The sequence below is a fragment of the Lycorma delicatula genome, chromosome 3 (assembly GCF_047948215.1).
Source record: "Lycorma delicatula isolate Av1 chromosome 3, ASM4794821v1, whole genome shotgun sequence".
NCBI classification, from domain to species: Eukaryota; Metazoa; Arthropoda; class Insecta; order Hemiptera; family Fulgoridae; genus Lycorma; species Lycorma delicatula.
In genome coordinates, this window is record NC_134457.1 from 186,319,411 (window position 1) to 186,347,200 (window position 27,790).

Here is a 27,790-nt window from a genome sequence, read left to right on the forward strand (position 1 = left end):
TCAATGCAAATGAATTTTATTTTTCAATATTTAACTCCTGTAAATAAATTCTAATGATTACTTTAAATTTTGTTTTGTATGCAATCACTGTTTATTGTTACTATTATTGACATTATTACTGCGGTTGTGATTATTACTTTTTTTTTTGTCTTCAGTCATTTGACTGGTTTGATGCAGCTCTCCAAGATTCCCTATCTAGTGCTAGTCGTTTCATTTCAGTATACCCTCTACATCCTACATCCCTAACAATTTGTTTTACATATTCCAAACGTGGCCTGCCTACACAATTTTTTCCTTCTACCTGTCCTTCCAATATTAAAGCGACTATTCCAGGATGTCTTAGTATGTGGCCCATTAGTCTGTCTCTTCTTTTAGCTATATTTTTCCAAATGCTTCTTTCTTCATCTATTTGCCGCAATACCTCTTCATTTGTCACTTTATCCACCCATCTGATTTTTAACATTCTCCTATAGCACCACATTTCAAAAGCTTCTAATCTTTTCTTCTCAGATACTCCGATTGTCCAAGCTTCACTTCCAAATAAAGCGACACCCCAAACATATACTTTCAAAAATTTTTTCCTGACATTTAAATTAATTTTTGATATAAACAAATTATATTTCTGATTGAAGGCTCGTTTCGCTTGTGCTATTCGGCATTTTATATCGCTTCTGCTTCGTCCATCTTTAGTAATTCTACTTCCCAAATAACAAAATTCTTCTACCTCCATAATCTTTTCTCCTCCTATTTTCACATTCATTGGTCCATCTTTGTTATTTATAATACATTTCATTACTTTTGCTTTGTATTTGTTTATTTTCATGCGATAGTTCTTGCGTAGGACTTCATCTATGCCATTCATTGTTTCTTCTAAATCCTTTTTACTCTCGGCTAGAATTACTATATCATCAGCAAATCGTAGCATCTTTATCTTTTCACCTTGTACTGTTACTCCGAATCTAAATTGTTCTTTAACATAATTAACTGCAAGTTCCATGTAAAGATTAAAAAGTAACGGAGATAGGGAACATCCTTGTCGGACTCCCTTTCTTATTACGGCTTCTTTCTTATGTTCTTCAATTGTTACTGTTGCTGTTTGGTTCCTGTACATGTTAGCAATTGTTCTTCTATCTCTGTATTTGAACCCTAATTTTTTTAAAATGCTGAAAATTTTATTCCAGTCTACATTATCGAATGCCTTTTCTAGGTCTATAAATGCCAAGTATGTTGGTTTGTTTTTCTTTAATCTTCCTTCTTCTATTAATCTGAGGCCTAAAATTGCTTCCCTTGTCCCTATACTTTTCCTGAAACCAAATCGGTCTTCTCCTAACACTTCTTCCACTCTCCTCTCAATTCTTCTGTATAGAATTCTAGTTAAGATTTTTGATGCATGACTAGTTAAACTAATTGTTCTGTATTCTTCACATTTATCTGCCCCTACTTTCTTTGATATCATGACTATAACACTTTTTTTGAAGTCTGACGGAAATTCCCCTTTTTCATAAATATTACACACCAGTTTGTATAATCTATCAATCGCTTCCTCACCTGCACTGCACAGTAATTCTACAGGTATTCCATCTATTCCAGGAGCCTTTCTGCCATTTACATCTTTTAATGCTCTCTTAAATTCAGATCTCAGTATTGTTTCTCCCATTTCTCTCTTCTTCCTCTATAACACCATTTTCTAATTCATTTCCTCCGTATAACTCTTCAATATATTCCACCCATCTATCGACTTTACCTTTCGTATTATATATTGGTGTACCATCTTTGTTTAACACATTATTAGATTTTAATTTATGTACCCCAAAATTTTCCTTAACTTTCCTGTATGCTCCGTCTATTTTACCAATGTTCATTTCTCTTTCCACTTCTGAACACATTTCTGTAATCCACTCTTCCTTCTCCAGTTTGCACTTCCTGTTTATAGCATTTCTTAATTGTCGGTAGTTCCTTTTACTTTCTTCATCACTGGCATTCTTATATTTTCTACGTTCATCCATCAGCTGCAATATATCATCTGAAACCCAAGGTTTTCTACCAGTTCTCTTTGTTCCACCTAAGTTCACTTCTGCTGATTTAATAATTTCCTTTTTAACATTCTCCCATTCTTCTTCTACATTTTCTACCTTATCTTTTTTACTCATACCTCTTGCGATGCCCTCCTAAAAAATCTTCTTTACCTCCTCTTCCTCAAGCTTCTCTAAATTCCACCGATTCATCTGACACCTTTTCTTCAGGTTTTTAAATCCCAATTTACATTTCATTATCACCAAATTATGGTCGCTATCAATGTCTGCTCCAAGGTAAGTTTTGCAGTCAACGAATTGATTCCTAAATCTTTGCTTAACCATGATATAATCTATCTGATACCTTGCAGTATCGCCTGGCTTTTTCCAAGTGTATATTCTTCTATTATGATTTTTAAATTGGGTGTTGGCAATTACTAAATTATACTTTGTGCAAACCTATATGTCCCCTCTTTCATTCCTTTTGCCCAGCCCGTATTCACCTACTATATTTCCTTCCTTGCCCTTTCCAATGCTTGCATTCCAATCTCCAACTATTATTAAATTTTCATCTCCTTTTACGTGTTTAATTGCTTCATCAATTTCTTTGTATACACACTCTACCTCATCATCATCATGGGCGCTTGTAGGCATATAGACATTAACAATCGTTGTCGGTTTAGGTTTTGATTTTATCCTTATTACAATGATTCTATTGCTATGCGTTTTGAAATATTCTACTCTCTTCCCTATCTTCTTGTTCATTATGAAACCTACTCCAGCCTGCCCATTATTTGAAGCTGAGTTTATTATTCTAAAATCACCTGACCAAAAGTCGCCTTCCTCTTCCCACCGAACCTCACTAATTGCTACTACATCCACATTTATCCTATCCATTTCTCTTTTTAAATTTTCCAGCCTACCAATCTTTTTTAAACTTCTAACATTCCACGCTCCGACTCGTAGAATGTTATCTTTTAATTTTGGTGACCCCCTCCTTAGTAGTCATTAAATAAACATTTTCAATTGTCAATCTCTCAATATCCTGATTGAGACATGAACACAGAGCAATATTTTAGTACAGTATATCAAATATTATGGGACTAACATATATACATATGTATTATGGGACACATATACATATGTATGTTACTATTAGTATTTAATTCTCAATTGAACAGGATTCAATATAGGTTTTTTAATCAGTATTCATTAGATAAAGATGTACATCATGTTCCCAAATATTTTTGAAAGATGATACTAGATACACTAGTTACCAAATTTCAAATAAAATCTTTTTGAGTGATCAAAAATATTTGTATGGGTAATATTAAAAAAAATTGGACTACTCTTTTAATCACCCTTTCAATGTTATTTGTTATCCATATCCACAATTAAAATGAGTAACAATCTTTAACTATCATTTTACTATATTACTCTAACAAGAAAAATTAAACATTTATAAATCAAATAAAGAGAAAAAATCATGTTTAAGTTTAAATAAATATTTTTAAACCTAAAACCCTGGTCTGAAATAAAAGTATAATCTAAAGTAAAAATAATAAAGCCTTTGAAATTTAACAATTTGCTTGAAAACTGTAATGAACAAGTGGAAGGTAATTTTAAAGCGAGGCCAATTTAATCAAACATTAATTTTAAAATTACCTTATTATATTGTTAATATCTGGTAAATATGACTGCATAATATATTTGCTGATGTATTACATTTGGATAAATACGGGAATAACATTATATTTTCTATGTATTCTGCTTACAAAGGTACATCCTGTTTTTACATTAATATTTTTATTCTTAGATAATAAATTGTCCAACTTAAGATGCTAATTTGCATCAGTCCCTTGAAAATTGTATTAGTTTTTAAGCTTGTTTAATCTTAGATGATAAAGGAGACTGTGCAATTCAAGATTACTTTTACATTAACATTTTAATTATTCTGCCTTAAAGCAATTGAAATACAGGCTAAAAAATTATCTTTCTCAACACAAATAATTAACTAATGAAGTAATTTGTATCTACAATGCAAAAAAAAATTGAATTGTTTGAGATAATGTTTAGCTAATACTTTGATAAAAATGTTCCAAGAAAACAGACATTTGGGAAGATTATAAATAACAATTATAAGTAATAATTTACCAATCAACCATATGAAAATTTATAATAATAAATTCAGATAAACTGAACATAAACATAAAACTTACCAGTAACAATTTCCTTCTCTTTCACTTTTAACAACCATCTGATTGGTGTTATTTGTTGGAACTACCTCGGTTACAGCAGAAGATTTCTCTTCATCTTTTGTATCAATAGGCTCACTTTTTATAACTGGGTTAACTTCAATAACAGTATGTTCAGAATGTGTTCCATCTCCTTCAACTGGAAGTAATGAAGCTGCTGGTGACACTTCCGTAACAGTTTCTGCAATAGGAGGACTATTCTCTTTATCAATTGGTTTTTCTATTTCTGGAAGCGGAGATGTGAGGGTATTTAGTTCTGATAGATCAGACCTACAAAAAAAGGTAACTAAATTTTATTATTTAGAATTACGTATATGTACAACAATAATTATAGTTTACTCTTAAGTTTTATACTTAAAACCCCAATAAATCACTCAAAAAAAAAAAAACTGTAAAATCTAGTAATTTTAATAAATATTAATACTGTTTCATTATCTCTAATAACCGTTGGATGTAATACAACAAATATATTTTTCAATAAATTAAATAACAGGACATCGTTTAATTACTTATTTTTGCATTAAACAAATTTGTAAAAAAGTGGCAATGGTTTACCGCTAAATACAATAAACAATGCAAATGAGAGGTTATGTTTACAAAAATGAAACTCCTTAGAAGACGAATTTTCAAAACCTATAAAAGAGTATTACACACAGTTTAAATACATTTTAATTAACCCACAACATGTTCAATAGAGAATAGTAAAAAAATTACATTTTTCTCACTCAAAAATCTTTAGCATCAACCCAACATCAGTTCTCCGAGTACGCTGGACGTATCAGCTGAGTCAGGTTGACACTAAAAACTGTAACATTTTACACCAAGCAGAAAAATAAGATAAATAGTATTACTTGGTATATGCAACACATTAGGAAGATTCAAAATATTCTATATTAGCTTGAAAAATATATATTTACAGCATATGCAATACTTAACTATTTCATCGGAAAGTTTATAAAGTGGCTGCAGTGTTTTCATAATCATATGAAAGAAGTAAAAGAAATGTGGTGAAACGTTACTAAGTTTTCGTAACCTCTCGTCATGGAGATAAAATAGTGTAAAATTTTTTTGTCTTTACATAGATTTAATACCATTTTAATGTGATACAAAAATGGGTTCAATCGCATTGGAAGAGTATGAACTTATGAAAGATTCGAAATACAGAGTGTAAGTATTGATGTTGTATAAGATAGGGGTATTGTAGACTGACGTTTTCCTTGAATGTTGTTTTTACATTCGTTTGATTAACTTTTCTTAAAAACTGTTTGTTCGTAAGTTTGTTAAATTTATAACTGATTGATTTTCCCAAGTTTTACTACTTGTGTTACATCTTGCTAGTTTATATTTATTTGCCGACATTTTTTTTTTTTTGAGTGTTTTTGTTTACCAAATGTGCCTTGTAGTACCTCAGATTAAATTGCCTGAACAAATTCTTATTAACTATTCGTAGTACCTGTAATTGGTAAATTTGTTTGTAAAGTTTTAGTAGTACCTATTTATAATTAAATTCTCTTTACCTGGCATATGTTTATTGTTTGTTGTGTCTTGTTTTGTTATCTTTAGATTATATGGTTCCGTTTATAGATGACAAATTGCTTCATTGTAAAAAGGTAGTTGGAAATTTACAAATTGCTGTATAATTTCTACAAAGTACTTGTTTTAAGTACTATATCTTTTTAACTAACTCATTAATGTTTCTTTTTTAATTATAGATATTAATGGTTGCAGTATTTTATTTTTGTAATTTTTTTATTAAAGTTTGATAAATATATAGTCTGCTATGTAATCAAAAATATAATCTACTAGTTTTAGTCATAACCAAAGGAACTTAACAAGCTAGTAAGTTATTATACACTACCCAGAATCAGCAGTTTAAGGTTTACATTTTTATATCCAATCTACATTTTTATAAACATTAAGTTATCAAAGAATATTTGTTGTCTCACAAATGTAATTAATTATTTTACAAACTTAAAACTTTTTACGTTTGGAATATGGAAAAGAAATTGTTAGGATGTAGGGGATTTACCGAAATGAAATGACTAGCACCAGATAAAGCTTGGAGAGTTGTATCAAACAGTCAAATGACTTAAGACAATTACATAAATTGTTAAGATGATTATAATATTTCTTAGTTTAAGGTCTAGCTTAATTTTTTTTTTACAGAAAGCTAATGTACTTAAAAGAATTATTTTTATTGTCCACCTTATCAAATTTTGTTTTTGAAGTGAAATTAGGTTGTGATCTAATGACCAGGTCACTGAGCTTGGTAAAACTTGTCTTAAATTAACCGAGTAGGCGTAGTTACTGTATTTTTGCTGTGTTGCACACAGTTACATCACTGTGATATCTGGTGTAAATTTAAAGGGTTGGTTGTTTTTATGTAACATTGTGGATTTCATGGTAGTTCTGAGTAATCCCTGTTCTACTTTAAAATCCTTATATGAGTGAGTATATATGGTACTAGTGACCACTTGAATGAGATAGCACCAAAACTGGATAAACAAAGGAAATGGTAACATGGCTGGCTAGCAAGCGATGAGTTTGTGAAAGTCCACAACAGAAGTTTCTGCTTTCTCTGCTGTCTTTTAGATATAATCACTTGTATCCTAGTCGTTTAGAAACTGCTTTGAATGTGAATAAGTTAGTAAATAGTGGTTGTGAAGTATCCTGCTGGTGAGTTTTGTAGAACTTTCTTCTGATTACAGGGCTTCATTTACGAACATGATCTGCTGTCCCCATAGTTAATGTTCTAGCCTGCCCTTTAATGGCATTGAACAAAGAAAATTATTCCTTTCCATTAATCAAATAGATAAGAGAAGAGGGGTTGTTATACAAAGAAAGTTGCATGCTCAGTGTTGAAAATTTATTTCACTATATATACTATGTGGTTTAAAAATTATGATTTCAAAAAAAATGCTTGTTGGTTTTGTTGAGACCTCAAAATTATTATTTTATAAACTCAGTGTGCAAGATAATTTGATTGTTGATTGGAGCAGTTACTGTCTTAAAGTAAGTTTAGTTTTATTAGCGTTTTAGTCTCAATGTATTGGAGGAGGGGGACATTTTTTAAATAAATTAAAAGAAAAATGTAATCACAGGTGCATTATTGAAAGTGTTTGGCAAGATTTTATTTTTATTTTTTTTAGTACTGGTTGCCACAAGATCGCAAAACCCATACCTCTGTCAAAATACTGGAACCATAGAAACACAGTTATTTCCTGTTTCCATAAACAATAGTAATATGTAAGAAAAGTATATTGTCTTCCAGGCATTGTAGAAATGTGAAAAAGATTTGAAAGGGAGTTAGGAATTTCTCAAAACTACCATAAATTCCATTACATTCCAAATTGTTGAAAGGCATAGTCTTCAAAGAATTCTCTTATTTAACCATACTGGTGCCAACATGAAAGAACTTGCACAAAGTTGAAATGTTGTAGCGAGGTGTAGTAAGGTTGAGTTAACATGTAGTTGGATAAGATAACATCAAAATTCATTGAATTAATCAGTTTAGTTTTTTTAATGTTCAAAAGGCAACATTCCAACTACACAGGTAAACTTAAGAGCTATTATTCAGACTATTTATTTAGGGATGTTGGAAATGTGTAGAGTAGGAAGATGATTGGCTATAGCCAACTATCAGGACTAATACGTTTGTATTAAAAGAATTTAAAGTGATTATCTTTAGTGGGTCACTTAGAGAACATCTCAGTTATGTTGGTCTAAAACAACTCTGATGGCAAAAATATTTGTGTGGTTTGGAAACTGATATACATTTTAACGATGATGTTAATAATTAGGAAATAAGTAAAAGTACTTTTTTAGATCTTGTTGAGGATAGAGTTTGTGAAACATTGGTTGGCTGTGAAGAGACCAGATTAAGGAATGACTATTGAAAGAGTACAGTCTTGTAACCTTCATGTCATCAGGCTCATAATTTTTCACAGATTTTTGAGGGTGTCAACTAAGAATTGTTGGTTAATATTTTTGTTATCTTACTACTACTGCTAGTAGTATAGTAGTAGTTTCTATACTTCTAGTGTGGTATAACTCAAATAGTAAAAGCTTAGTCCTTACTTGATCTTCAGTTTTATTTGTAGTTGAAGCAACAAATAATTACAGTTCTATTTTCTAATGAATATTCTTCATTTCCCGAAGTTGCTATACATTATGATTGTGTTTTTTTGTGAAATATTACAGTGCTAAAATAGTCTCCTAACTTGATATGCAAAGATTAGTCATTTAAAGAATAATAATCATATACCCTGGAATTTGAATATGAGTTGCTTGAAGTTTAAAATTAAAGGATAAACAGATAAGGAGGTAGGTTAAATTGAAATAAAATAAATGGGCAGTTATTTAAATTAGTAAAGTAGAGCAGATTGGAACTTCATTATTTTAATTCATTCACAGGGAGAAATCCTATCATTTTTTAAAACAATCAATCCACTTGTAGGTCTTGCTTTCTCTCGGACAACTCTTTCTGTAATTGAGAAAATGTATTGCTTCTCACATATCTTCCTTACTGCAGTCGACAAAGAAACAAATCTTTTAAATTGATTTTTAATCAGAACTACAAACAGAGAGCAATGAAACAATACTTCTAATGAGTAGGTGATACAGACACCGTGTTGTGGTAGATGTCTCGCATTGAAGGGAAATAAAAATTTCCCTGTATTTTTTGACTTTCCCTCATTTTAATATGGATGGGTCGTATCATTCTGAAGCAAGTTGACATGTACATTATTTTAGTTCTCTGTAATGAAAAATATGGAAGTCTAGAATGTTCAGCAAAATAGCAGTTAGTTTACCTCTGCTTTATGTAATTGTTTTATTTTAAGAGAGGAAATAAAAGATACACAAACAAACTAGTGTTTAAATTTTTTGGTTGCAATTGTGAATTGTTCTGTTCGAAGCACAAGATTAGGTTATAAATACAGAAGAATTTGAAGAGGACTGTATACTCCAACAGCTTTAAGGAAGAAGCAGGCTGCTAAATAAGGTTAACAATAGAATGATTGGTGGAAAGCTACTAGGTAAGGGTAATTTCAAGCTTGTCTCTGAGATAGCATGAAAACATGAGAGGCAAGTTTTGTCCTTTCCCTTATATTAAAGATGGTCCAAGAAAAACAACCATTAACATGACATTTTAACAGTGGCAGGTCTAGTTTACTGCGGGTCAGGATTAGCTAATTTTGCTGTTCCTGTAGTGTTATTATTGGTGCCCCTCACTGTTAATGGTCTGTCTTTAAAGTGATTAGGAAAGCTTTTTAATATCTAATAAAGTATTATTACTTATTCAATTCTCAATCCATTATTGATGCAATATCATTAGATTTCTGGTCTGCAAGTGCAATATTCCATCAGACATGTTGCTGTAATAAATCAATTCTTTACATACTCTTAAATGTCCTCAATTCATAACAGAACCTTCACTTCTACAGATAACACACACACAAAAGATGTGAAGATTTTCATCCTGAAAAGATATTCTGCAAGGCAGTCATGACCCATAATCATCCTGAATTCTGTCACAGATTCCCTTTGAGGGGTTTCAAGAATTATATTTTCACCATTAATTAGAGTTATATACTGTTTACCTTCCATCTGAGTAGTTATTCACTAATTCAGGAACTTTCATTTAAACCTTTGGTTTATAACATTATTAATGGAGTGGTAAAGACTAAGCTACATGTTTTGATCATCATTGTTCAGGTTCCTCACTCTGCCAATGAGTTAGCCTTCTCATTTCCTTCAATTCCAATGTGAGATGGTATGCATTGAAAGATAACTGAAACTGAACAGACCAAAGTACTTGTAATTACCACACTTCTGTAATTGCTAGCCCTCATATATCTAATTAATCTCTGGGAGAGAGTATATAAGAGAGAATACTTGTAAAAGGTTTTCTCTGTACTAACCATCATGCCATTCTCCCAGGGTCAGTTGGTTAGAGTAGTAAGAGATGTATTCATTGTGGTTGTTGATATTTATTTTTTATAATGAAACTCACATAACAAGATTGTCCGCATAAAGTACTGTCCTGATCCCTTCTCTTTTCTCTAGGACAGTTGGCAAGTTGTTGATTATGATATTGAATATGGCTGGGCTCAGTACAACTCCCTGAGGAACACCAACATTTTGTTTCCTTAAACCCAATAACATACTGTTGACCCTTCAACAACTGTTCATCAACTGTTGGTTGATGAATAAGCCATCTTAACATATTCCCCCCTAACATAACAGTTGCACAGCTTTTCGTATCACTTCATTTTCCAAATAAGAGTTACATGTACCTTTTTTATTCACAAAAATCACCAGGATCGTTTCAGATTTAGCCAGAGAATCCTTGATTTCCTGGCTGAACCATAAAGGTTGTGTGGTCAATTGGTATTACCTGAAGCCTGCCTGCTCCTGTCAAATAATAGTCCTGCTTTTAAGGAAATGGATGAGCCTAGCATTTACCATTCTCTTCATCACTTATTATTATTTTGGCTTTAGCCAAAATGTTGATTAGAATAATTTGGCAGAAGCTGGAAAGAGATTCAGGAGATTTTTTGGATTTTAGAATTGGTACTATTATTCTCCTATTATCCTCCAGGATGCTGGGATATCTGATTTCCATATTTGATTAAATAGTGACAGCAGCATCCATCACGTAACCAGCCTAAGGTTTTTGAGAAATTCTGCTACTATCCTATTCCAACCAGGTGTCTTTTTGTTATTTTGGAAGTGGATAGTCCTTTCAACTTCCTGCACGGTGAACTCATCATTGAAGATATCTTGACATTTGTTGTTCCAAGCCCCTAACATTTGTTGCTTTATATGTTTCTATTGCCCCTTGAGTTCTTTTGGCAGCTGTATGTGCTTTGTAAGTATTTGTTAAGGACTTTTGTAAGTACCCTCCTCAAGGGTACTTACAAAAGTACCCTTTTATAAGTTTATATTAATGTAATATTTATATCTTCCTCCAGCCACTGATGACTGGCTGCTTACATGATTCTTAACTACCATCCAAGGAAGATATAAATTTGGAGACTTTCTTGATTTGGCCCTATAGTTAAGAGTACCCAGAAACTTGGAAAAGTTATCCTTTTTTTTTATTTGATCACCTCTTGTCTCATTACTGCTGCCTTACACCTCCATTCAGTGACATTCCACACCAGTTTGGTTCTCTCCACTTTCTTCCTGGTTTCTTCTCATTCATTTCTCAGTCTTGACAAGGACTTTGTCCAGAAGGGCTTGTAATTGTAGACCTTACCCTTGGGTACCTTCACTATAAGGCAGCATAGTTTTTGGGCGTTATTATCAGCGGATGATTTGATGAAATCAAAGTTGTCTGCAGCTAGCTTTTCTTTCAGATCTGTCTCAAATTTTTGCTAGTTTGCTTTCTTGAAATTCCAGTTGCACTTACTCTTAAGACATCCTGTTCCCTTCCTCCCATCAAGCCTTTTGTAAATATCATACGATGACCACAACCAGTGATTTTTTTCTGTCCTGCAATGGACATAAGTGGAGACCAGAGTTAAATCTGGATTCATTATTGATACATTGTAATGCAAGTATGTAGGTGTATCAGTGGCATTATATAGGAACTGTATGCAGTTTGTTGACAGTCTTGAATTGCCTTGCCAGCACTGTTTGTGTCTTTGTACTCTATATTGGGAAAATGTGCATTGAAATTACCTACAATTAAAGTTTTATCATCTAGATTTATAAAACTGGTATCGGGCACATTGTTTGATGGGTTGTACAATCCATATATTTGAAAGTGTTGTCTTTACCCACAAATCTACTTTAACCACTCAAAAATCAATACTATTCATACATTTAATTTTAAACTAATTCATCAATCCTTTTCGGTACACCAACTAGGATATCATTGGCAACTTGAGATTTTTAGAGAAGGTGCATCTGGTAGTTACTGAAGATAAAATATTTTAATGTGCTTGTAGTGTTAGCTTCTAGGATTATAAATACAGAAATGTCTTCCTCCTGTAATGTTTTCTGCAATTCTGTCTTAAAATGACATTCTGTCTCATGTTTTACCTTAAACATATCAATCCTAAGCTATTTGATCTTTATGTATCCCCCTCTCAGCCCTCACAACCGAATGGGGGCCTGCTTTTTGTCCAGATTGATTACCATCAAGATCTGCTATCTTGACCTAACTAAGCCATATAGCATTACCAGGGTGCACTACAAGGATGTGGCTTACACTTCATTCCATAATCTAATTAAGCATTGATCTCCATTGAATTTGTTCATTTATTATGACATTTTGTCAAATTATTATTTATAAAATTTGTGTTGATCTAGCATGGGAGAGATCTTGGCTTTTATGTTCAATGTAATATATATGCAGTTTGCTTGTATGAAGATATTTGTGCTGGTTTATCTGTGTTAAATGTGATACCTTGCAAAACAATAAGTAACCTTCTCCTTTGAAAATGTTGGGAAGTTTGAGGTTTTTTTTTTTATTGACATAGTTTTATGCCCTATGTGATTTCACATCATAGGATAGCATTCTTTTGGAGTGGAGGATTTAAGTGGGTATTTTTTGAAGATGATATATAGCAATTCACAGGGAAACTTATATTTTTTTCCAATCTGTAAAGTCAGTAACTGATAAACAGTAAACTGATGACTTTCCAAGTTCAACATGCTCAAGTCTGCAATTCAGTTTTCATTACAAAAATAATAATTTTGCAATTATATATACATTTTTATAATTAATATACAGGATTTCAGTTTTTGATGTAAAACTAATTTTTTTTTTTACTGTCCTTAATTTTTTGATTATTGTTTAACATAACTTTTATCAGCAAAAGCCTATCAAAGAAATAGTTACTTTTTAAAATAAATGTTAATTTTTCATTCATAGCTTCTGTTGGATAGATATTTTATGTTGACTGAAATAGTATTATGTAACAAATCAGTCATCATGATTCTTGTTTTTTGAAGAGTTTAAATAATTTAATCATTAAAGCATAATTTGAGCAAGCTACAATTAATATTTTACATAAAAATTAAGATGTTTGCCATTTTGAAATTTGTTGCGTAAATACCAGATTTCTTTCTTGTAGGAAATGTTGGTTTAAATGTACAATCAAATTTTATAAAATATGCTAGTTGTTACTGTAATTATAAACACAAACAATCAGTTAGAAAAAAAATTGTGTGACATGATTGCTGTATTAAATGTATTTTTTAGATAGAATGACTGTGAGGATTATTTGCTACTTTTTTTATTACCTTTAGGTTTATGAATGCATGCCATAATAAAGATTCTTTCTTATCATTAAATGTTATTTTAAATAATGTGCTGTGTTGTATTAAATGTTTAGTAATAATATTAAGAATTATATGTGATAGCATTTTATATAGAAACAATAGTGCCCTATTATTTAATAAATCTGTTGTTATTTTTATAATATGTAGCTCTTATAAGTGTTTATTTTATTTGATCAGATTTTTTCTTTTATTTTGAAATAATATTAATATAAAAAAAAAAAAAAATCTTTGTTTCTCTCTCTGCTCTTAATAAGCTCTGCCAGGAACTGGTGGATAGATTTGAATGGTATATTTGTGTTCCTTAAGTTTCAGAACAACTTTACCAATTGTCATGAAAGTGGTATCAAACAATTTGTTTTGATCACAAGGGTGCAACTTTAGATATATGATAATTTTTTGTTGTTGGACTGTTTCTTTAGTTATTTTAAACTTAAAAACTGGGTATACCTTATCAAAGTGATTAAAAAATAGATTTCAAAAATCCATATTTATTAGATTCTTTAACTATTTATTTCTGGAAAAAGTAGTAGTACTTTTTAATATTACAGTTAATTTAAGATATTTATAATTTAATAAAATAATTAAACTAGGTAGAACTTAATTTAATAGTTAAAAATAACCACATATTTTAAATTAAATTAATAATTGCGGTTTCAGAAAAGAGTTTTGCAACACTTAAAAAAAATATATTGAATTTATTTGAATTCATATTCATGTCAAACTATTTGTATATGTTTTATGAGTGAAGTTAGCTAGGTTAATGCAAATTAATATAAAGAATTAGTGTTAGTTTTATGATTGCAATTTAGTATTTCTGTGAAGTCCAATTAACAATTTCCATGCTCGAGTATTCTGTATCAATAGTCTTGTAGTTTTCTTTCAATTCTTTTATAAAAAAAATTATTTAATTGGTTTTGTAACTATGTATTTCTGTTATTAAACAACCCGTTTTTTTAGTCAGTTGTGATAATGAATTTTGTTTGATTATTTTATATTAATGATTCTATTTATGGTTTTCCTTATTTACCTTATCAGTTATTAAATTTAAAACAAAAATTATTTCTTAATAATTTTACCATGTCTTTCATCTATATTATTATTTCATTCAGTTTTAAATACCAGTTGATTTTATATAAACAGGGTCCTTTATGTACTTTGTAATAAAATTATTTTTTTTTATGAATTGAAAAATAAATATATTATCAGCTAACAATTCCTTATTTCTTGTATAAATTATATAATGATACCCATTTAACATTGTTGTTCTATTTTTCTATTTCTTTTTTTGAAAATGCATGTGTTTGGAATTTTAAATAGCTCTTTTTATTTATATATTTTTTAAAATTTGTTTACAGATATGTTCAAGCAGTTGATAAAGCACTAAAAAGTTTTGAGTATTCTAGCGAATGGGCTGATTTAATATCTGCACTTGGAAAGTTAAATAAGGTATTTATTTTATAGATGAACAGTGTATGTAATTATCATGTATTATTGCCTTGCCAATTGGAATGATTGTTTATGTTCTGGGATATTTTCAAAAATATGCTTATGACATACTGGGAAACAGGTTGTATGTTATCTTGCATGGAGATCTTGCCAAATTAAAGAATATTTGCTCATCCTGAGACAGATTACCGATTCTGAATTCATTTCTAGACAGTCTAGAATTCTTATGACTGATTTTTTTCTAAAGTAGCAAACGTAGAAAAAAGTGATAATTAATATGTTGGATAAACAGGAAAGGATAAAATTATGCAAACAGATAAAATTATTATTTCCTGTAATTATTTTATGTAAGCAGAGGGATTGTTGGATAGAAAAAGTGATTATACTTTTTTTGTCAGCCATGACAGAAATTACAAAGTAAGATTTTGACTAAAAAACAATTATGGTATTGGTGAAGGTAATAAATTTAAGTTCTAACTCATAAGGAGGCATCACAGCAAAATAATGACAAAACATTCTTGTTTACAATGTATTTTCAGACATCTTTTTTTAGATTCTGTATTTTTAAACTCAAAATCTTTGAGTGGATTGGTTGTAACTCGCTAGCTCTTTTGGGTAGGGGGAAGCTGTCAAAAAACAATTTTCATGGTACACTGGTGAACCAAACTGAGAAATTATAATGTATCATTGAGGCCACCTCCATTTGCAATTTGAAGTATGTCAAGAATTTAATCTTTTCAAGCCTCTCAGAGATTTACCGGTCAAAAAACTTCTTTTTGAAAGTGTATGTGGATGTATGTAATAAATGCAAAATGTAACAAAGTTTATTTTATTTTAGGATCCAAAAATAAAGTGATGGGCTTTTTTCCTCCCGTGCATTCAAAAAGCCAGAGGAACATTTAGACATTTGAGTTAGATTTACCCCATGGATGCAGTATCCCACCCATATTTGTATATGTATCTATAGAAAGTCTCATATTGAAAGAATTTTAGAAATAAATATTTTTGCACTTCATGCTAACTCCATTTGACAGTTCTCCATCAGGAGGCGTAAATCTGAAGAAAACTTTTCTTGAAGAGATGAAATGAGTGAAAAAAATAAATGTCATTTTTGGTACCAGTTGGAAAGTAGGTAAAATTTTTTATTTCTGGTCAAATACTTATTTTTTCTGGAAGGACTAGTACCTCATGAAATGTTATACAAAGTACTGAATGATGTTCAAGTGAAAAAATGTTAATGAATTTTTTTTTGTTATATACTTCCTGAAAACCATGGGGAAATTAACAATTTAGCATAAAATGTTGCTTATTCCTTATTAGTGTTACTAAAATTTATTATCGATTGTTGGTATTTATCCGTACTTCATACTCTGTTACAAGTTATTTCATCAGACTTTACACTGTTTTGGAACAAGTTTAAAAGGAAATTGATTTAACAGCTCACATAAGACTTGATTTTGGGGATATTCCATTTTAATTCAACAAATGATCAATGCCTCACTATTTTTGATTTTGATGATATTTGGTATATGATAAATACCCACCTTGTAGAGGTCAAAAAGTATTTTAAAAAATGTTTTTCTTGAGTAATAGACTATTTTCTAACTCGCCAACAGGTAAAAACAGCCATTCTCATCATTTTTTCCATGAGCCTGTAGCATTCCTGTGTCACATCGTACAGAGACTCAAAAAGGACTTTTTGGAAAGAGGAAAGATGGAACTTCATTGTAGTGTACTCACAATTCATTTTGTTACGTAACCAAATCTTGTAATGTGTACCGAAGTTATATTTGCAAATTTTTTTTTTTTTTCAAATTTTGGGTCCAAAATAAATAATAAAGGGGTTAGGTTAACAGACCTGTTTTTTACCTTTTAACTCTTAGTTATCAGTAGTACTTATAAAAAAAAAAATTGGACTGTTACCAAGTGTCCTTCATTAAAAAAATGGCTGCCAAATTGTAAGATATTGAAAATGTCTCATTTTTGGGTCCCAAAAACCACATGTGGGACATTTGGCAAAACTCTGACATTTTTACAGCAGTAAGTACTTTTTATTTACTTCACCATATAAAATTTATTTTGTTACTCAAAGGGGTTGACAAGTAATGAAAAGCCATCAAAACTGCTAAAAACACTGATCTAACTGTAAAAAACGTATCCAAAAAAAATCCCTTTCAGCAAGAAAATATGGAGGTAGATTTCACTGGTGGTAAGTGGGGATAAAAAAGATTTCCACCTTAAAGTTAAGAAAAACTTCAAATTTACTCAATGGCTGCATGTAAAAACATTTCACATGTTTAGCATACGACAAGCCCCATTTTTTTACAATTCCAGCAAAATTTTGGTCATTCCTTGCTATAAGGGTTGGTCATATCAAAAATTGTTACAGACAAAAATTTTAGGTAATGTTTAGAGGACTAACAACCACTTTAAAACGATTCAGTACTGTGCCAATTAAGGGAGGTGTGATTTTTTTAGTCTTCAAAACCCCCATTTTATCCACCCTCTGGGCCAGTGGTTGGTGATAACAAAAAACTTTCCTTAGATAAGTTTTGCCCCAAGGAGTGGCCAATGCTGGCGAGAGCAATCTCCGCCATTATAAGAGGGCGCCTGGTAGCCAAAAGTACCAGGCTATCTGTAAGGCTGCAACTAAGCAGAAAAGGCGACTTCAGGGAAGTACAGAGTTTTCTGCATTCCAAGGGAGTCTCCTTTCACTCCTTTCAGCTCCCAAAAGATAGGGAGCTCAAAGTGGTTATCCGGGGCATCCCTTATGGGGCCACCCCAGAAGAGGTAAAAGAGGAGCTGACCTCGCTTGGTTACGAGGCAGTTTCAGTTAAAAAGCTGACAACAAGGGATGGAAGGGAGATCCCCCCACGTGCCTCGTCGCCTTAAAACGAACGCCAGCCACCAGGGGCATTTATGACCTGGAAAACCTATTGTATTGTAGAATTAAGGTGACCGCATTTGTGTCTCGAGGGGGTCCGCCCCAATGCCACAGATGCCAAAAGTTCGGCCACTCGTCGAACTATTGCCGCAGGGCACAGCTCTGCGTGAAATGTGGTGGAGACCACGACACGTCGACGTGTCTGAAGCCGCGCGAAAAGCCTGCCTCGTGTGCATACTGTAAGGGGCCGCACCCAGCCAATTACAGGGGCTATCCTTATTATAAGGAGCAGCTTAACAAGCAAAAGGGCACCAAGAAAACGTCCGCTGTTACTGACGGACGTAGCTGGGCACGAGTTGCCCAGCTAGACCGAGGCTCTGTCAAACAGCTCTACGGAAAGTCCACGAGGCCTATCCGTAATAATCTCTCACCTCACGTCTCTGATGCTATAGCAGGAAAGCGCCGACTGAGGAGGAGATACCGAATCACTCTGTCCCCCGATGATAAAAGGGGTTTTTATATTCAAACGGACAGAGTGAAACAGCTGCTGGCACAACATCGAGAGGATTCCTGGAACGAATGCCTCGGTCTCAGACGATCACTCCTCGGTGTTCAGGCTAAACAAAAAACTACGAGAAGGAAAGAAGCCCTGCCACCCGGTTGTGGGGCAACTTTTAGCATACTCGGAGGCGGACAGGGCGGAGGTTTTCACCGACACACTGGAGAACCAATTTATTCGAAACCGCCCCTCCCGCCCCGAATGACGACCTCACAACCGAGGTGGAGTCCTTCCTCGTAGATTATTTAGTACAGATGTAGGACGCCCCCATTAGAAATAGACCAAGTCACTGAGGCGGAGGTTTCCGCTGCAATCAAAGCCACACGCCCCGACAAGCTCCGGGTGTTGACGGGATCGGTGCCCTCGCATTCCGGAATGTTCCACCCGCTCTTATAGCGACCATAACCACAATATTCACGTGTATTTTTTACGTTTGATATCTTCCGAATTGCTGGAAAACTGCAAAGGCCTACCCAAACCTGGGAAAAGTCTGTTCTTTCCCCAGCATTACAGGCCAATTTCCTTATTACCAGTGTTGTCAAAGCTATTCGAAAGGATTTTTCTGGATAGACTTAGGCGACATTTGGGAAAAGGAGTACCGCCTGAGTAATTTGGGCTCCTGAGTAATTAGGGAGGGCCACTCGACGACCCTCCAACTGGTTAAAATAATCGAAAGTCTTGTCGGAGGCCTAAATAGAAAAGCGGTAACTGCAACCGTTTTTCTAGATGTGGCTAAAGCCTTTGACAAAGTTTGGCATAGCGGCTTGCTGTATAAACTCGCACATACGACGATTCCCTGTCGCTATGTCAGATTGAAACGGTCTTATTTACTAGACCGACAATTTGTTGTACGCGTAGGGGGAGCAATCTCCTCCACCAGAGACGTAGCCGCTGGAGTCCCCCAAGGAGTAGTGCTTTCGCCGTTCTTGTACACTGCGTACGTCAACGAAATGGCGCTGTCGGAAGGAGTCAAAACAGCTCTATACGCAGACGACACGGCATATTATTATGAATCCGGAAGTGTAGATTACGCGATCGAGAGACTCCAACGGAAACTGGATCTATTAGAGCCGTGGCTCGATATGTGGAGAATCAAGGTCAACAGTGAAAAATCGGTGGCAGTGATGTTTACATACAAGACACATGCTCCAGCCAGGCAGCTGGAAATCTCAGGAGAGAAAATCCCCTTTGGGAAAACAGTCAAGTACCTGGGAGTAGTCCTGGACAAACGTCTTACCTTAGGAAAACATGTTAAATATGTGACCCGAAGGGCAAAGGCCGCCAGGGCCTCACCATACCCAGTACTGAACAGTGCCAGCCCATATACACTGGCGACCAAATTGCTCATTTTTCGGCTATACGTCCTGCCAATTCTAAGATATGCTTACGCGGCATGGGGAGCTTTGTTGAACTCCACACTTCAAAAGAAATTAGAAGCCGTCCAAAACATAGCGTTGCGGACGATATTTGGTTCGTCAGAAACGTCACTCTTCGGTACGATGCGGGAGTACACACCTTATCCGAGGTGGGAGTGGCGCAGGCATGCAGACTGTTCGGGAGAGCGGCCGTGTCCGAACACGGCCATCTCCGGGACATCTGCCGAGAGGACCGTACTCCACAGGGTATAAGAAAACGGCCTGATGCCGTATTAAATGAACCACCGTGAAAAGTCGGTACGAGAGTCAAAAAATGACAAACCAGGCTTAGGAGCCTCTTTATTGCGTTACCTATAAATGGAAACCGCACAAAATTTCTGACCGCAAAAGTGACCGTTTCGCAATTAAATTTTGTTAAAACTATAAAAAGCTAGACATCACCCCACACCGTCCCATGAAGAGACTACAATTTCATTTAGTCAGCATATGCGACTCCCTCCGGAGAACAGGGCGCATTTCTCCCTCCAAATAACTAGAGCTCCGGTTGGCGCACTCCTGCTAGCCCATAGGTGCTGGTACTGAAAGTACTTCAGCGGATGGCCTGAAGGGGAATCACGCCGGGATTACTAGGCTCAAAAGCTTAGTATGTCACGGTCAGAACCAGTAAATAAATTACACTATGGTCCATATGGATAGGAACGCAAATTACCAAATCCATCCATAAATAAAACTTAAAATTTATAACTGCCACTAAATAACCGATGAAATCCGCCTGATAATAGAAAGATACAGCAGCAAGGGACATTCTCCAGGCTTTGCAATTTGTAGGGAGAAATATTGAAACTCCCGCCATTCTTGTGTTCAGTTGAGTTTTCTTAGATAAGTTTTAGGTCCTTATCCAAAGAATAGTAGGAACTTCAAACGAATTTGATATTTTACTTAATAAGAAAGATGTAGCGATATTTTGTTTTTTTGAAAAAGTTCCCCCATTTCCACTCTCATGGTCCGATTTTGCCCATTAATGAACTTGACTGAGATTTTGGGTCGTTATATTTTATGTATCAATTTGAATGTGATTGGCGCAAAATGACAGTAGTTACCGTGTCCACAAGAAAGTGAAATAAAGTAAATAAAAATATGTAGTTTGGGTCTTTCCGAAGGAAGATCCAGCCTCGAGTTGATTAGCTGAGCTGCATGCACTCAATGTATTTGAGATTCCAGAGCATATATATATATATATATATATATATATATATATATATATGAACTTTTGAACTAACAGTGGTTTTGGGATCTGGGGGATGTGAAATGCAAAGATATGTCAAAAATTTTGTGGAAGTTGAATCATGGTACCCATTACAATAAGAAGCTTTCTTATGAAATCTACCTAATCCTGATGTCATGTAATTTTTCAGTTTATAAAAATTACAACTAAACTTGTTAGCATGAATAAATTGGTAATTAATAAATGGTCAATTACAGTGTGATAAATAATAATTACAAAATGATAATTCAATTACAAGTTGTTCAATTCACTTTTATCTTATTTTACTCCTGCAATGCAAGTTATGAATAAATCTTGCACTTTTTGATAAACTTAACTAACATAACCTACCATTTTTACTCCTGCCATTTTTTATTGAGTAGAACTGATAAGTCCTCATTCATCTTTGGTGTAATGTTGTGTCCTCTTCCAGAAGTTGATGGAAAAAGCTCTGAAGGCGTGAGAATCTTTAAAATATTTTCCAGTTGAACCCATGTTTGATTTTTGATTATCCCTCGATGATTTCTTGAATGAACTACTAGAACCCAGTGGATGGAAAAAGTGTATTCGATATTCCTCTTCATTGCTATGTATTTTGACTTCAATGACTTTGTCTAACCACCACTTGCCATCATATACACAGCAGACATAATTTTTACGTTTTGACTAGTAAACCTATAAGGCAATCAGAAACACTAATGTCCTTTTTTACTGATACAAATGTAAATGTTTCTGATTCAGAGATCGCCCGGATTTTCAGAATACATTTCTGACTTGTTGAAATATAACTGTGAAAGTTACTTGTTTCTGGGATTGTTATGATTACCTGATAATGAGAACTTGTTGTGATTACCTAATAATGAGGTATTCTTCAGTCTCGTGAACATCTTTATTAGAGCAGAAAAGAAATGTTATGTTTTTAATGTTGTCTTTGCAATAATTGTACATTTTAAAAGGTGTAAAAATTTGATTGTTGACTGTCCTTTGAAGGCTTGCTTTAGTCACAGTCCTTTTTACAGTTCCAACAATACCATTACATGGTCCTTTTCCTTGATATGAGTTAAAAAAATGCCATTTAGTTGAGATTTCAAAATCTTCTTTATGGTAGCACAAATTTATGAAATTTTTTTTGTTTTTATACTGGGCTGAAAAGCCATCAGAAAAATAAAAAAAATTGTTTAACTTGTGGTAACAGTGTTTTTACTTTATTTATAACTTGCTTTTGGAAGCTTTAGCATGCTAGGAAAATCATCCCAGCTCTCTTGCTATAATCTGAGCATTTCATTAGTCCCTGGACATTTTTCACACTGTGACAACATGCACGTTTCATTTTCTATAAAATTCTCCTTTCAACCATGGAAATGTACCATGGTTGAAAGGAGAATGTTATAATCAAATTTCATTTTTAGAGCAGATAACATGAGGTTTACATTTTGGTGGGTGACACACACACAAATAGAGTGAGTACCTGACCAGCCGGAACAAAAAATGTAGGTCTTAAATCAGCTAATTTTGAAAACCAATTTTTAAATTATATTTTTATTTGAAGGCTGTGTACAGTTCTTTTAAGTTACATAAGATAAGCCTTTTTTGAATATTAATTTTCTTCCCATCAGCTTGTCTTACAGAGACACAATTCCTTCTTGCCTGGCATCATTCGGCTGTGCTCATCATTCTGGTAAAAATCTTACACTCATTTAATAACTTTTTCATCAATTACGGGACAGGATTTCTTTTTGGTGATTTGTGGCAAAATTCCACTTGTTTTAACTAATTGTTTGGGTTGATGGGCTAAATACCGACTAACACTAAACTCATTTTGAATTTTTTTGAATGCTCGAGCTGCTTTGTAATAAACTTAAAATATTAATTTTTTCCTGGGTTGATGCAACTGTTTTCATTTTATCCTTTATTTTAATGATTGATTCTTCTTATTCCCTACCTAAATCAGCATAATTTTGTGGTACTAAACATGTTTCCTCTGTAGAAATATTTAAATCAAAGGAATCATTTAATTTACTGATAACTGATTCTGCTATTTTTGTAACTTTTGGTTCCTTTGCACTGCTCGATAATGTTTGAACCTTAATAGGGGAAATGCTAAGTGCTGAACAAGCTTTACTCACAGACTCAACTATAACACATTGAGGCTGAAATATATCTTGACATTCCAGATCGCTTTCTATATCATCTTCTATATTTTGTTTAAGCATTTTGTACACAATGCTCTGCCTGGAATTAATTTTAATTTGGATTGCTTGTTGAAAGTGTCGAAGCTTTTTTTTTTGAAAAGATTTCTTAGTCGGTTTAGTGCAACTGCTAAATGGGTCAGAGCAACTTCTCCTATTAATATGAAAATATTTATCTAACTACTCGGTTTTATGAAAAGTACATGTATTTTTTGTTTCAGTACATCCAGATCTTAAATATATCAATAGTATTTGCTGTTAAGTAAACTTTAAAATGTCATGCAGTATACTGAAGATATATTGTTTGTTAATTTGTGACATACTGTTTCATTGTGAATACCAGTTGAACACTCCATAATCCATTTTTATAAAATGCAAGGGTTCTTACAATAACAATACAGTTAGTATAAATTATAAAACTACCAATTGCACATCACTTTGTCTTATCCCAGTTTCTCTACAGCTAAAATAATGTTTCTTAATCAATAAAATTAAAAATAAAAGATACCACATAAAAGAGAAGTTCACTGATAATAAAATTAGTTTATAAACAAATGTACATTACCTAACCACAGTATTAACACTAGCAACAATACAACATATTACATTGAAATCAAAACAATAACTGAGCCTTCTACAATGTTTACATTCTGGATTACACAAAACATTCATTTCCATGCATGTCTATTCACTTTTGTGTTTAAACAAGAGTTTGTGTGTATGAGTCTTACTTTTAAGTAACAAACTATCAAGAATATAAGCCATCTCATTATAGACATATCAAAATATTTTATATATTAGGCCTACAGTATTATCTGAAAAAATACATGCTGTAAATATTTTGGATACATTTTTCACTGTTAGAAGGACTGGTGTTTTTAGCAATTTTGATCGTCTTCATTACTCATAAACGCCATAGAGTAACAAAATAAATTTTATGTGGTTTTAAAATACATAAAAATTACGTATTGCTGTAAAGATTTCAGATTTTTTCTACCTGTCCCACATGTAGTTTTTGGGCCCTAAAACTGAGATATTTCAAAATCTTATGATTTGGCTGCCTTTTTTTTAATGAAGCACACTTGATAACAGTCCAATTTTTCTATACATACTACTAGCACCAAAGAGTTATAAGGTAAAAACAGGTCTGTTACCCTAATCCCTTCATTTTTTATTTTGGGCCCAAAATTTGAAAAAAAAAAAAAAAAATTGTAAACGTAACTTCAGTAAACATTACAAGATTTGGTTATGTAACAAAATGAATTTTGAGTATACTTAGATGAAATTTCAGCTTTAATCTTTCCAAAAAGTCCTTTTTGACCTCTGTATGATGTAAAATAAGAATGCTACTGCTCATGGAAGAAGTTATGAAAATGGCTGTTTTTACCTGTTGACAAGTTAGAAAATAGCCTATTTTTCAAGAAAACATTTTTTGTTCATTGCAAGGTAATGGACAAATATGTTTTGTCCATATTTGGTAATGGACCAAATATCATCAAAATCAAAAATAGTGTTACATTACAATTTTTGAAAATTTATTAAATGGAATACTTCCTTGTTGTAGAATGTTATTGTAGTAAATCTTTGCATTAGAAATGATATTTTTGTTAACCTTCAACTAATTATGATAGTTATTTTTAATATTAAATGATATATTTTTACTAATCATATGCATGCATGCATTATTTAATTTGTTGATATATTGTCAAAACAAAAGCTTATTAATTTACAATTATCTATTATGTAATTAGAGTTTGTGTGATATATAAAAAATGTGTTTAGATAATTTCAGCTTAGTTTTTTTTTATTTTGTATAGATGTTTGTAACAAATAGTGCTTGTTAGTATTTATAAAAGTCCTTGCCTATCTCAATAAATGACCTATACAGTTGAATTGATGTGTGAAATAATTTCCTCTGTTAAAGTGTAAGCATGTCTAAACAATAATCAGAAGGTTAGGTTCGAATCCCATTGGAAATAACTGTTTCACATCAGCTGATTTTACTGTTGTTTACTTCTTTTTTATGAACATTAAAGCTGGATGGTTGTGGTCATTTTTAAATATTTACTTATTTTTTTTTTTTTAATTCTTTCTATATATAATCATAAATGTACTTCAGTTGCTTATTTTTTGTTGATTTATTTTTATGGTTGTAGTGCATATTATGATGGCTTAACTAGGATAACTAAATCATTTTTTTAAATATTTGCCATTTTATGGCTTGTCATTCCTTTTAGCCCCAGCCTTTCTAATCAGACCTGCAAAAAGGTAACAGAGGTGAAGAGACAGCTAATCAAAAATTAAGTTTACCTGAAGTTTTAATTAAAATGTTAATTATAAAGCAGAAGACATTATTCAAAATATAATTGTCCCCAAAATTTAATTTAAAAAAAAAATGAAAACATGGTTTAATTGCAAATGCAGATTTTTACATTATTATTATTATTGAAAAAATGACTAAAAATAAGTAAATTCTACTCATAAAATTTAATTTTATATCATGACCAATATTTTTAACCAGCTATTAATTGTTTAACCAGTAATTTAATAAACTGTTATCAGTAAAACACATTTGATATATTCAGTTAAGTAATGAATTACATGGCTAAAGAAAATAGAAAAAATACTGCACAGAATTTTTTCATGTTAGCTGATCCAATTTTTTTACAAAATGAGAGTCAAGTCATCAGCATTCTGAAATAACTATTACTGTAAAGAAGGATTGGTATTAAGATTGAATCTGCATCAACAACCAACTTCTTTCTGCAGATAGATAAATAATCTGATTGTCATTATACAGCAGAATTAAAAATAAGAAATAATATGTAAATTACATTCGTAAAAGACAGTGAGTATTATATAGTTTTTTATGAATTTTATTAATTTTGAAGAAATTATATATTACCAATTATAGGAATAAATAAACCGATATGGCTTAATTTGAATATTAGTGAGATATTGTAATGATTAGTAAGTTGTTAATTAATATCAGTGCGTGTTAAGAGTATTCATAACTGGAAAATCTAATAGTTATCAGTTTAAAAAATTCAAACAGACTAAGTTTAATTATTTTCTTCTACAAAATTGTGTTAATATTAGGAGAGCCTTGTCAGTTGTGGCTTTGCTCTGCTTCTAAAAATAAATATCATTACAAAAAGTTTTTCCTTAACCATTTTTTAATTTCACAGTTTTGAAATTTTTGTCCCAATTTATTCTTATCGACAAACAAAAAATTGAGTATTAAAAAAATGTATATTCTTTTACATTTTACAGTAAAATTAAGGATTTAAAAACGTAGTATCTGTATGATACTACTAGGTTAGTGCTTTAGTAAGTTAAGTTAGTAATTAAATTTTGCCTCTAAGTAAATTTTCTTAACTTTTTACTTCACCTGTTCACCAAATATTTTATTCATTATTGATGTAATTTATGAACTCTGACTGTGATTTACATTTGGAAATATTGGGAAGTGTAATTTTAATTTTTACTAAATTTGATGTGAAATATTTCAGAAGCTTAACAGAGATCTATGAAAACACTATGAATTCATTTACCATATTCTTAGACATATTCCAGCCTCTTGTAGTTTAAAAAAATTAAATGTCATCCAATACATGTCTGATGATCAATATGTGTACTCTCCTCACACCTAATGATATTTTTAATTTTTGACAGAAGTTAGATAGTCTACTTTTTTAGGATTTATGAAATACACCAACATTTTTCATATTAAAAGGACCATGTCATGCTATGACCAAGAAATTTTAGTGTTCTGGTTTTTCAATAGTTTGTTTTGATGGGTGGAAGTTAGATTTTAATATTTTAAAACTACATACATACTATTAGATTAACAATCAGATTTCTAGAGGAATGGGAGGCACTACTTTACTCTTTGATGACTTCAGCCATCTGTAGGAAATTTTTTGTATCTTTGGGTATCAAATGCCTGTATACAAGCCCATATACAGTTTAGTCACCCCGAAACACCAAGAAAGCAACTATTCCAGTTGCTGCTAAATAATCAGTGTGATTTGTAGGTCAAACCAGTATAGGTGCTGACCTGATACTCTAGAACCTGTGTAGAAAGAGAGAAATAAAATTTTTCACAATAATAAAACATTTTTCATGGAACCAGGCTATTTTTAACTGATATAAAAAGAAGGAAGTTCTCAATTTGTTTAGTTTCTATTTTTTATAAATAATCAATTTTTTTTTTACTTTTAGTGTTCTTTTTTATTTTTTTAGAGGAAATCCTCATGGTAGTTCTGTAGTAAGTCTCTTGATTATTTAAACAGAACATTTTTAAAATAAAAAATATATAATTTAGGTGTAGGTGTTTTTTATTCGTTTGTATTTTCACAAGTGTAAAAGCTTTGTTACATAAACAAAGCCTTGTACAAAGTTCATAAATAAATATATTGTTCGCTGATCTAAAATCATCTTCTCTGAAAAAGTTCCTTTGATTAGATTTATAGTTATCCCATAAGTTTTTAAATGTTTTCATGTAATTT

The 27,790-nt window shown here is 32.2% G+C and overlaps 2 protein-coding genes across 3 annotated transcripts in view; one reads left to right on the forward strand and one right to left on the reverse strand.

The window, feature by feature from the left end:
- Window positions 1–5,073, reverse strand: part of ash2 (Set1/Ash2 histone methyltransferase complex subunit ash2) — a 38,645-nt gene extending 33,572 nt beyond the window's left edge. Inside the window, exons 1-2 of one of the 2 annotated variants that reach the window (XM_075361198.1) lie at window positions 4,993–5,057; window positions 4,232–4,537 (exon numbers count right to left, since the gene is read on the reverse strand). In XM_075361198.1, the coding sequence (XP_075217313.1) occupies window positions 4,232–4,537; window positions 4,993–5,009 (323 nt within the window). In that variant the 5' untranslated portion in view covers window positions 5,010–5,057. Of the gene's footprint in view, window positions 1–4,231; window positions 4,538–4,981 lie in introns of both variants that reach the window. The other variant, XM_075361199.1, reaches the window with a different exon arrangement.
- Window positions 5,074–5,276: 203 nt separating this feature from the next.
- The window catches only part of LOC142322288 (protein DOP1 homolog), a 236,467-nt gene continuing 213,953 nt past the window's right edge, over window positions 5,277–27,790 (forward strand). Inside the window, exons 1-2 of the mRNA XM_075361200.1 lie at window positions 5,277–5,434; window positions 14,917–15,007. Coding sequence (XP_075217315.1) covers window positions 5,379–5,434; window positions 14,917–15,007 — 147 coding nt within the window. The 5' untranslated portion in view covers window positions 5,277–5,378. The remainder of the gene's footprint in view (window positions 5,435–14,916; window positions 15,008–27,790) is intronic.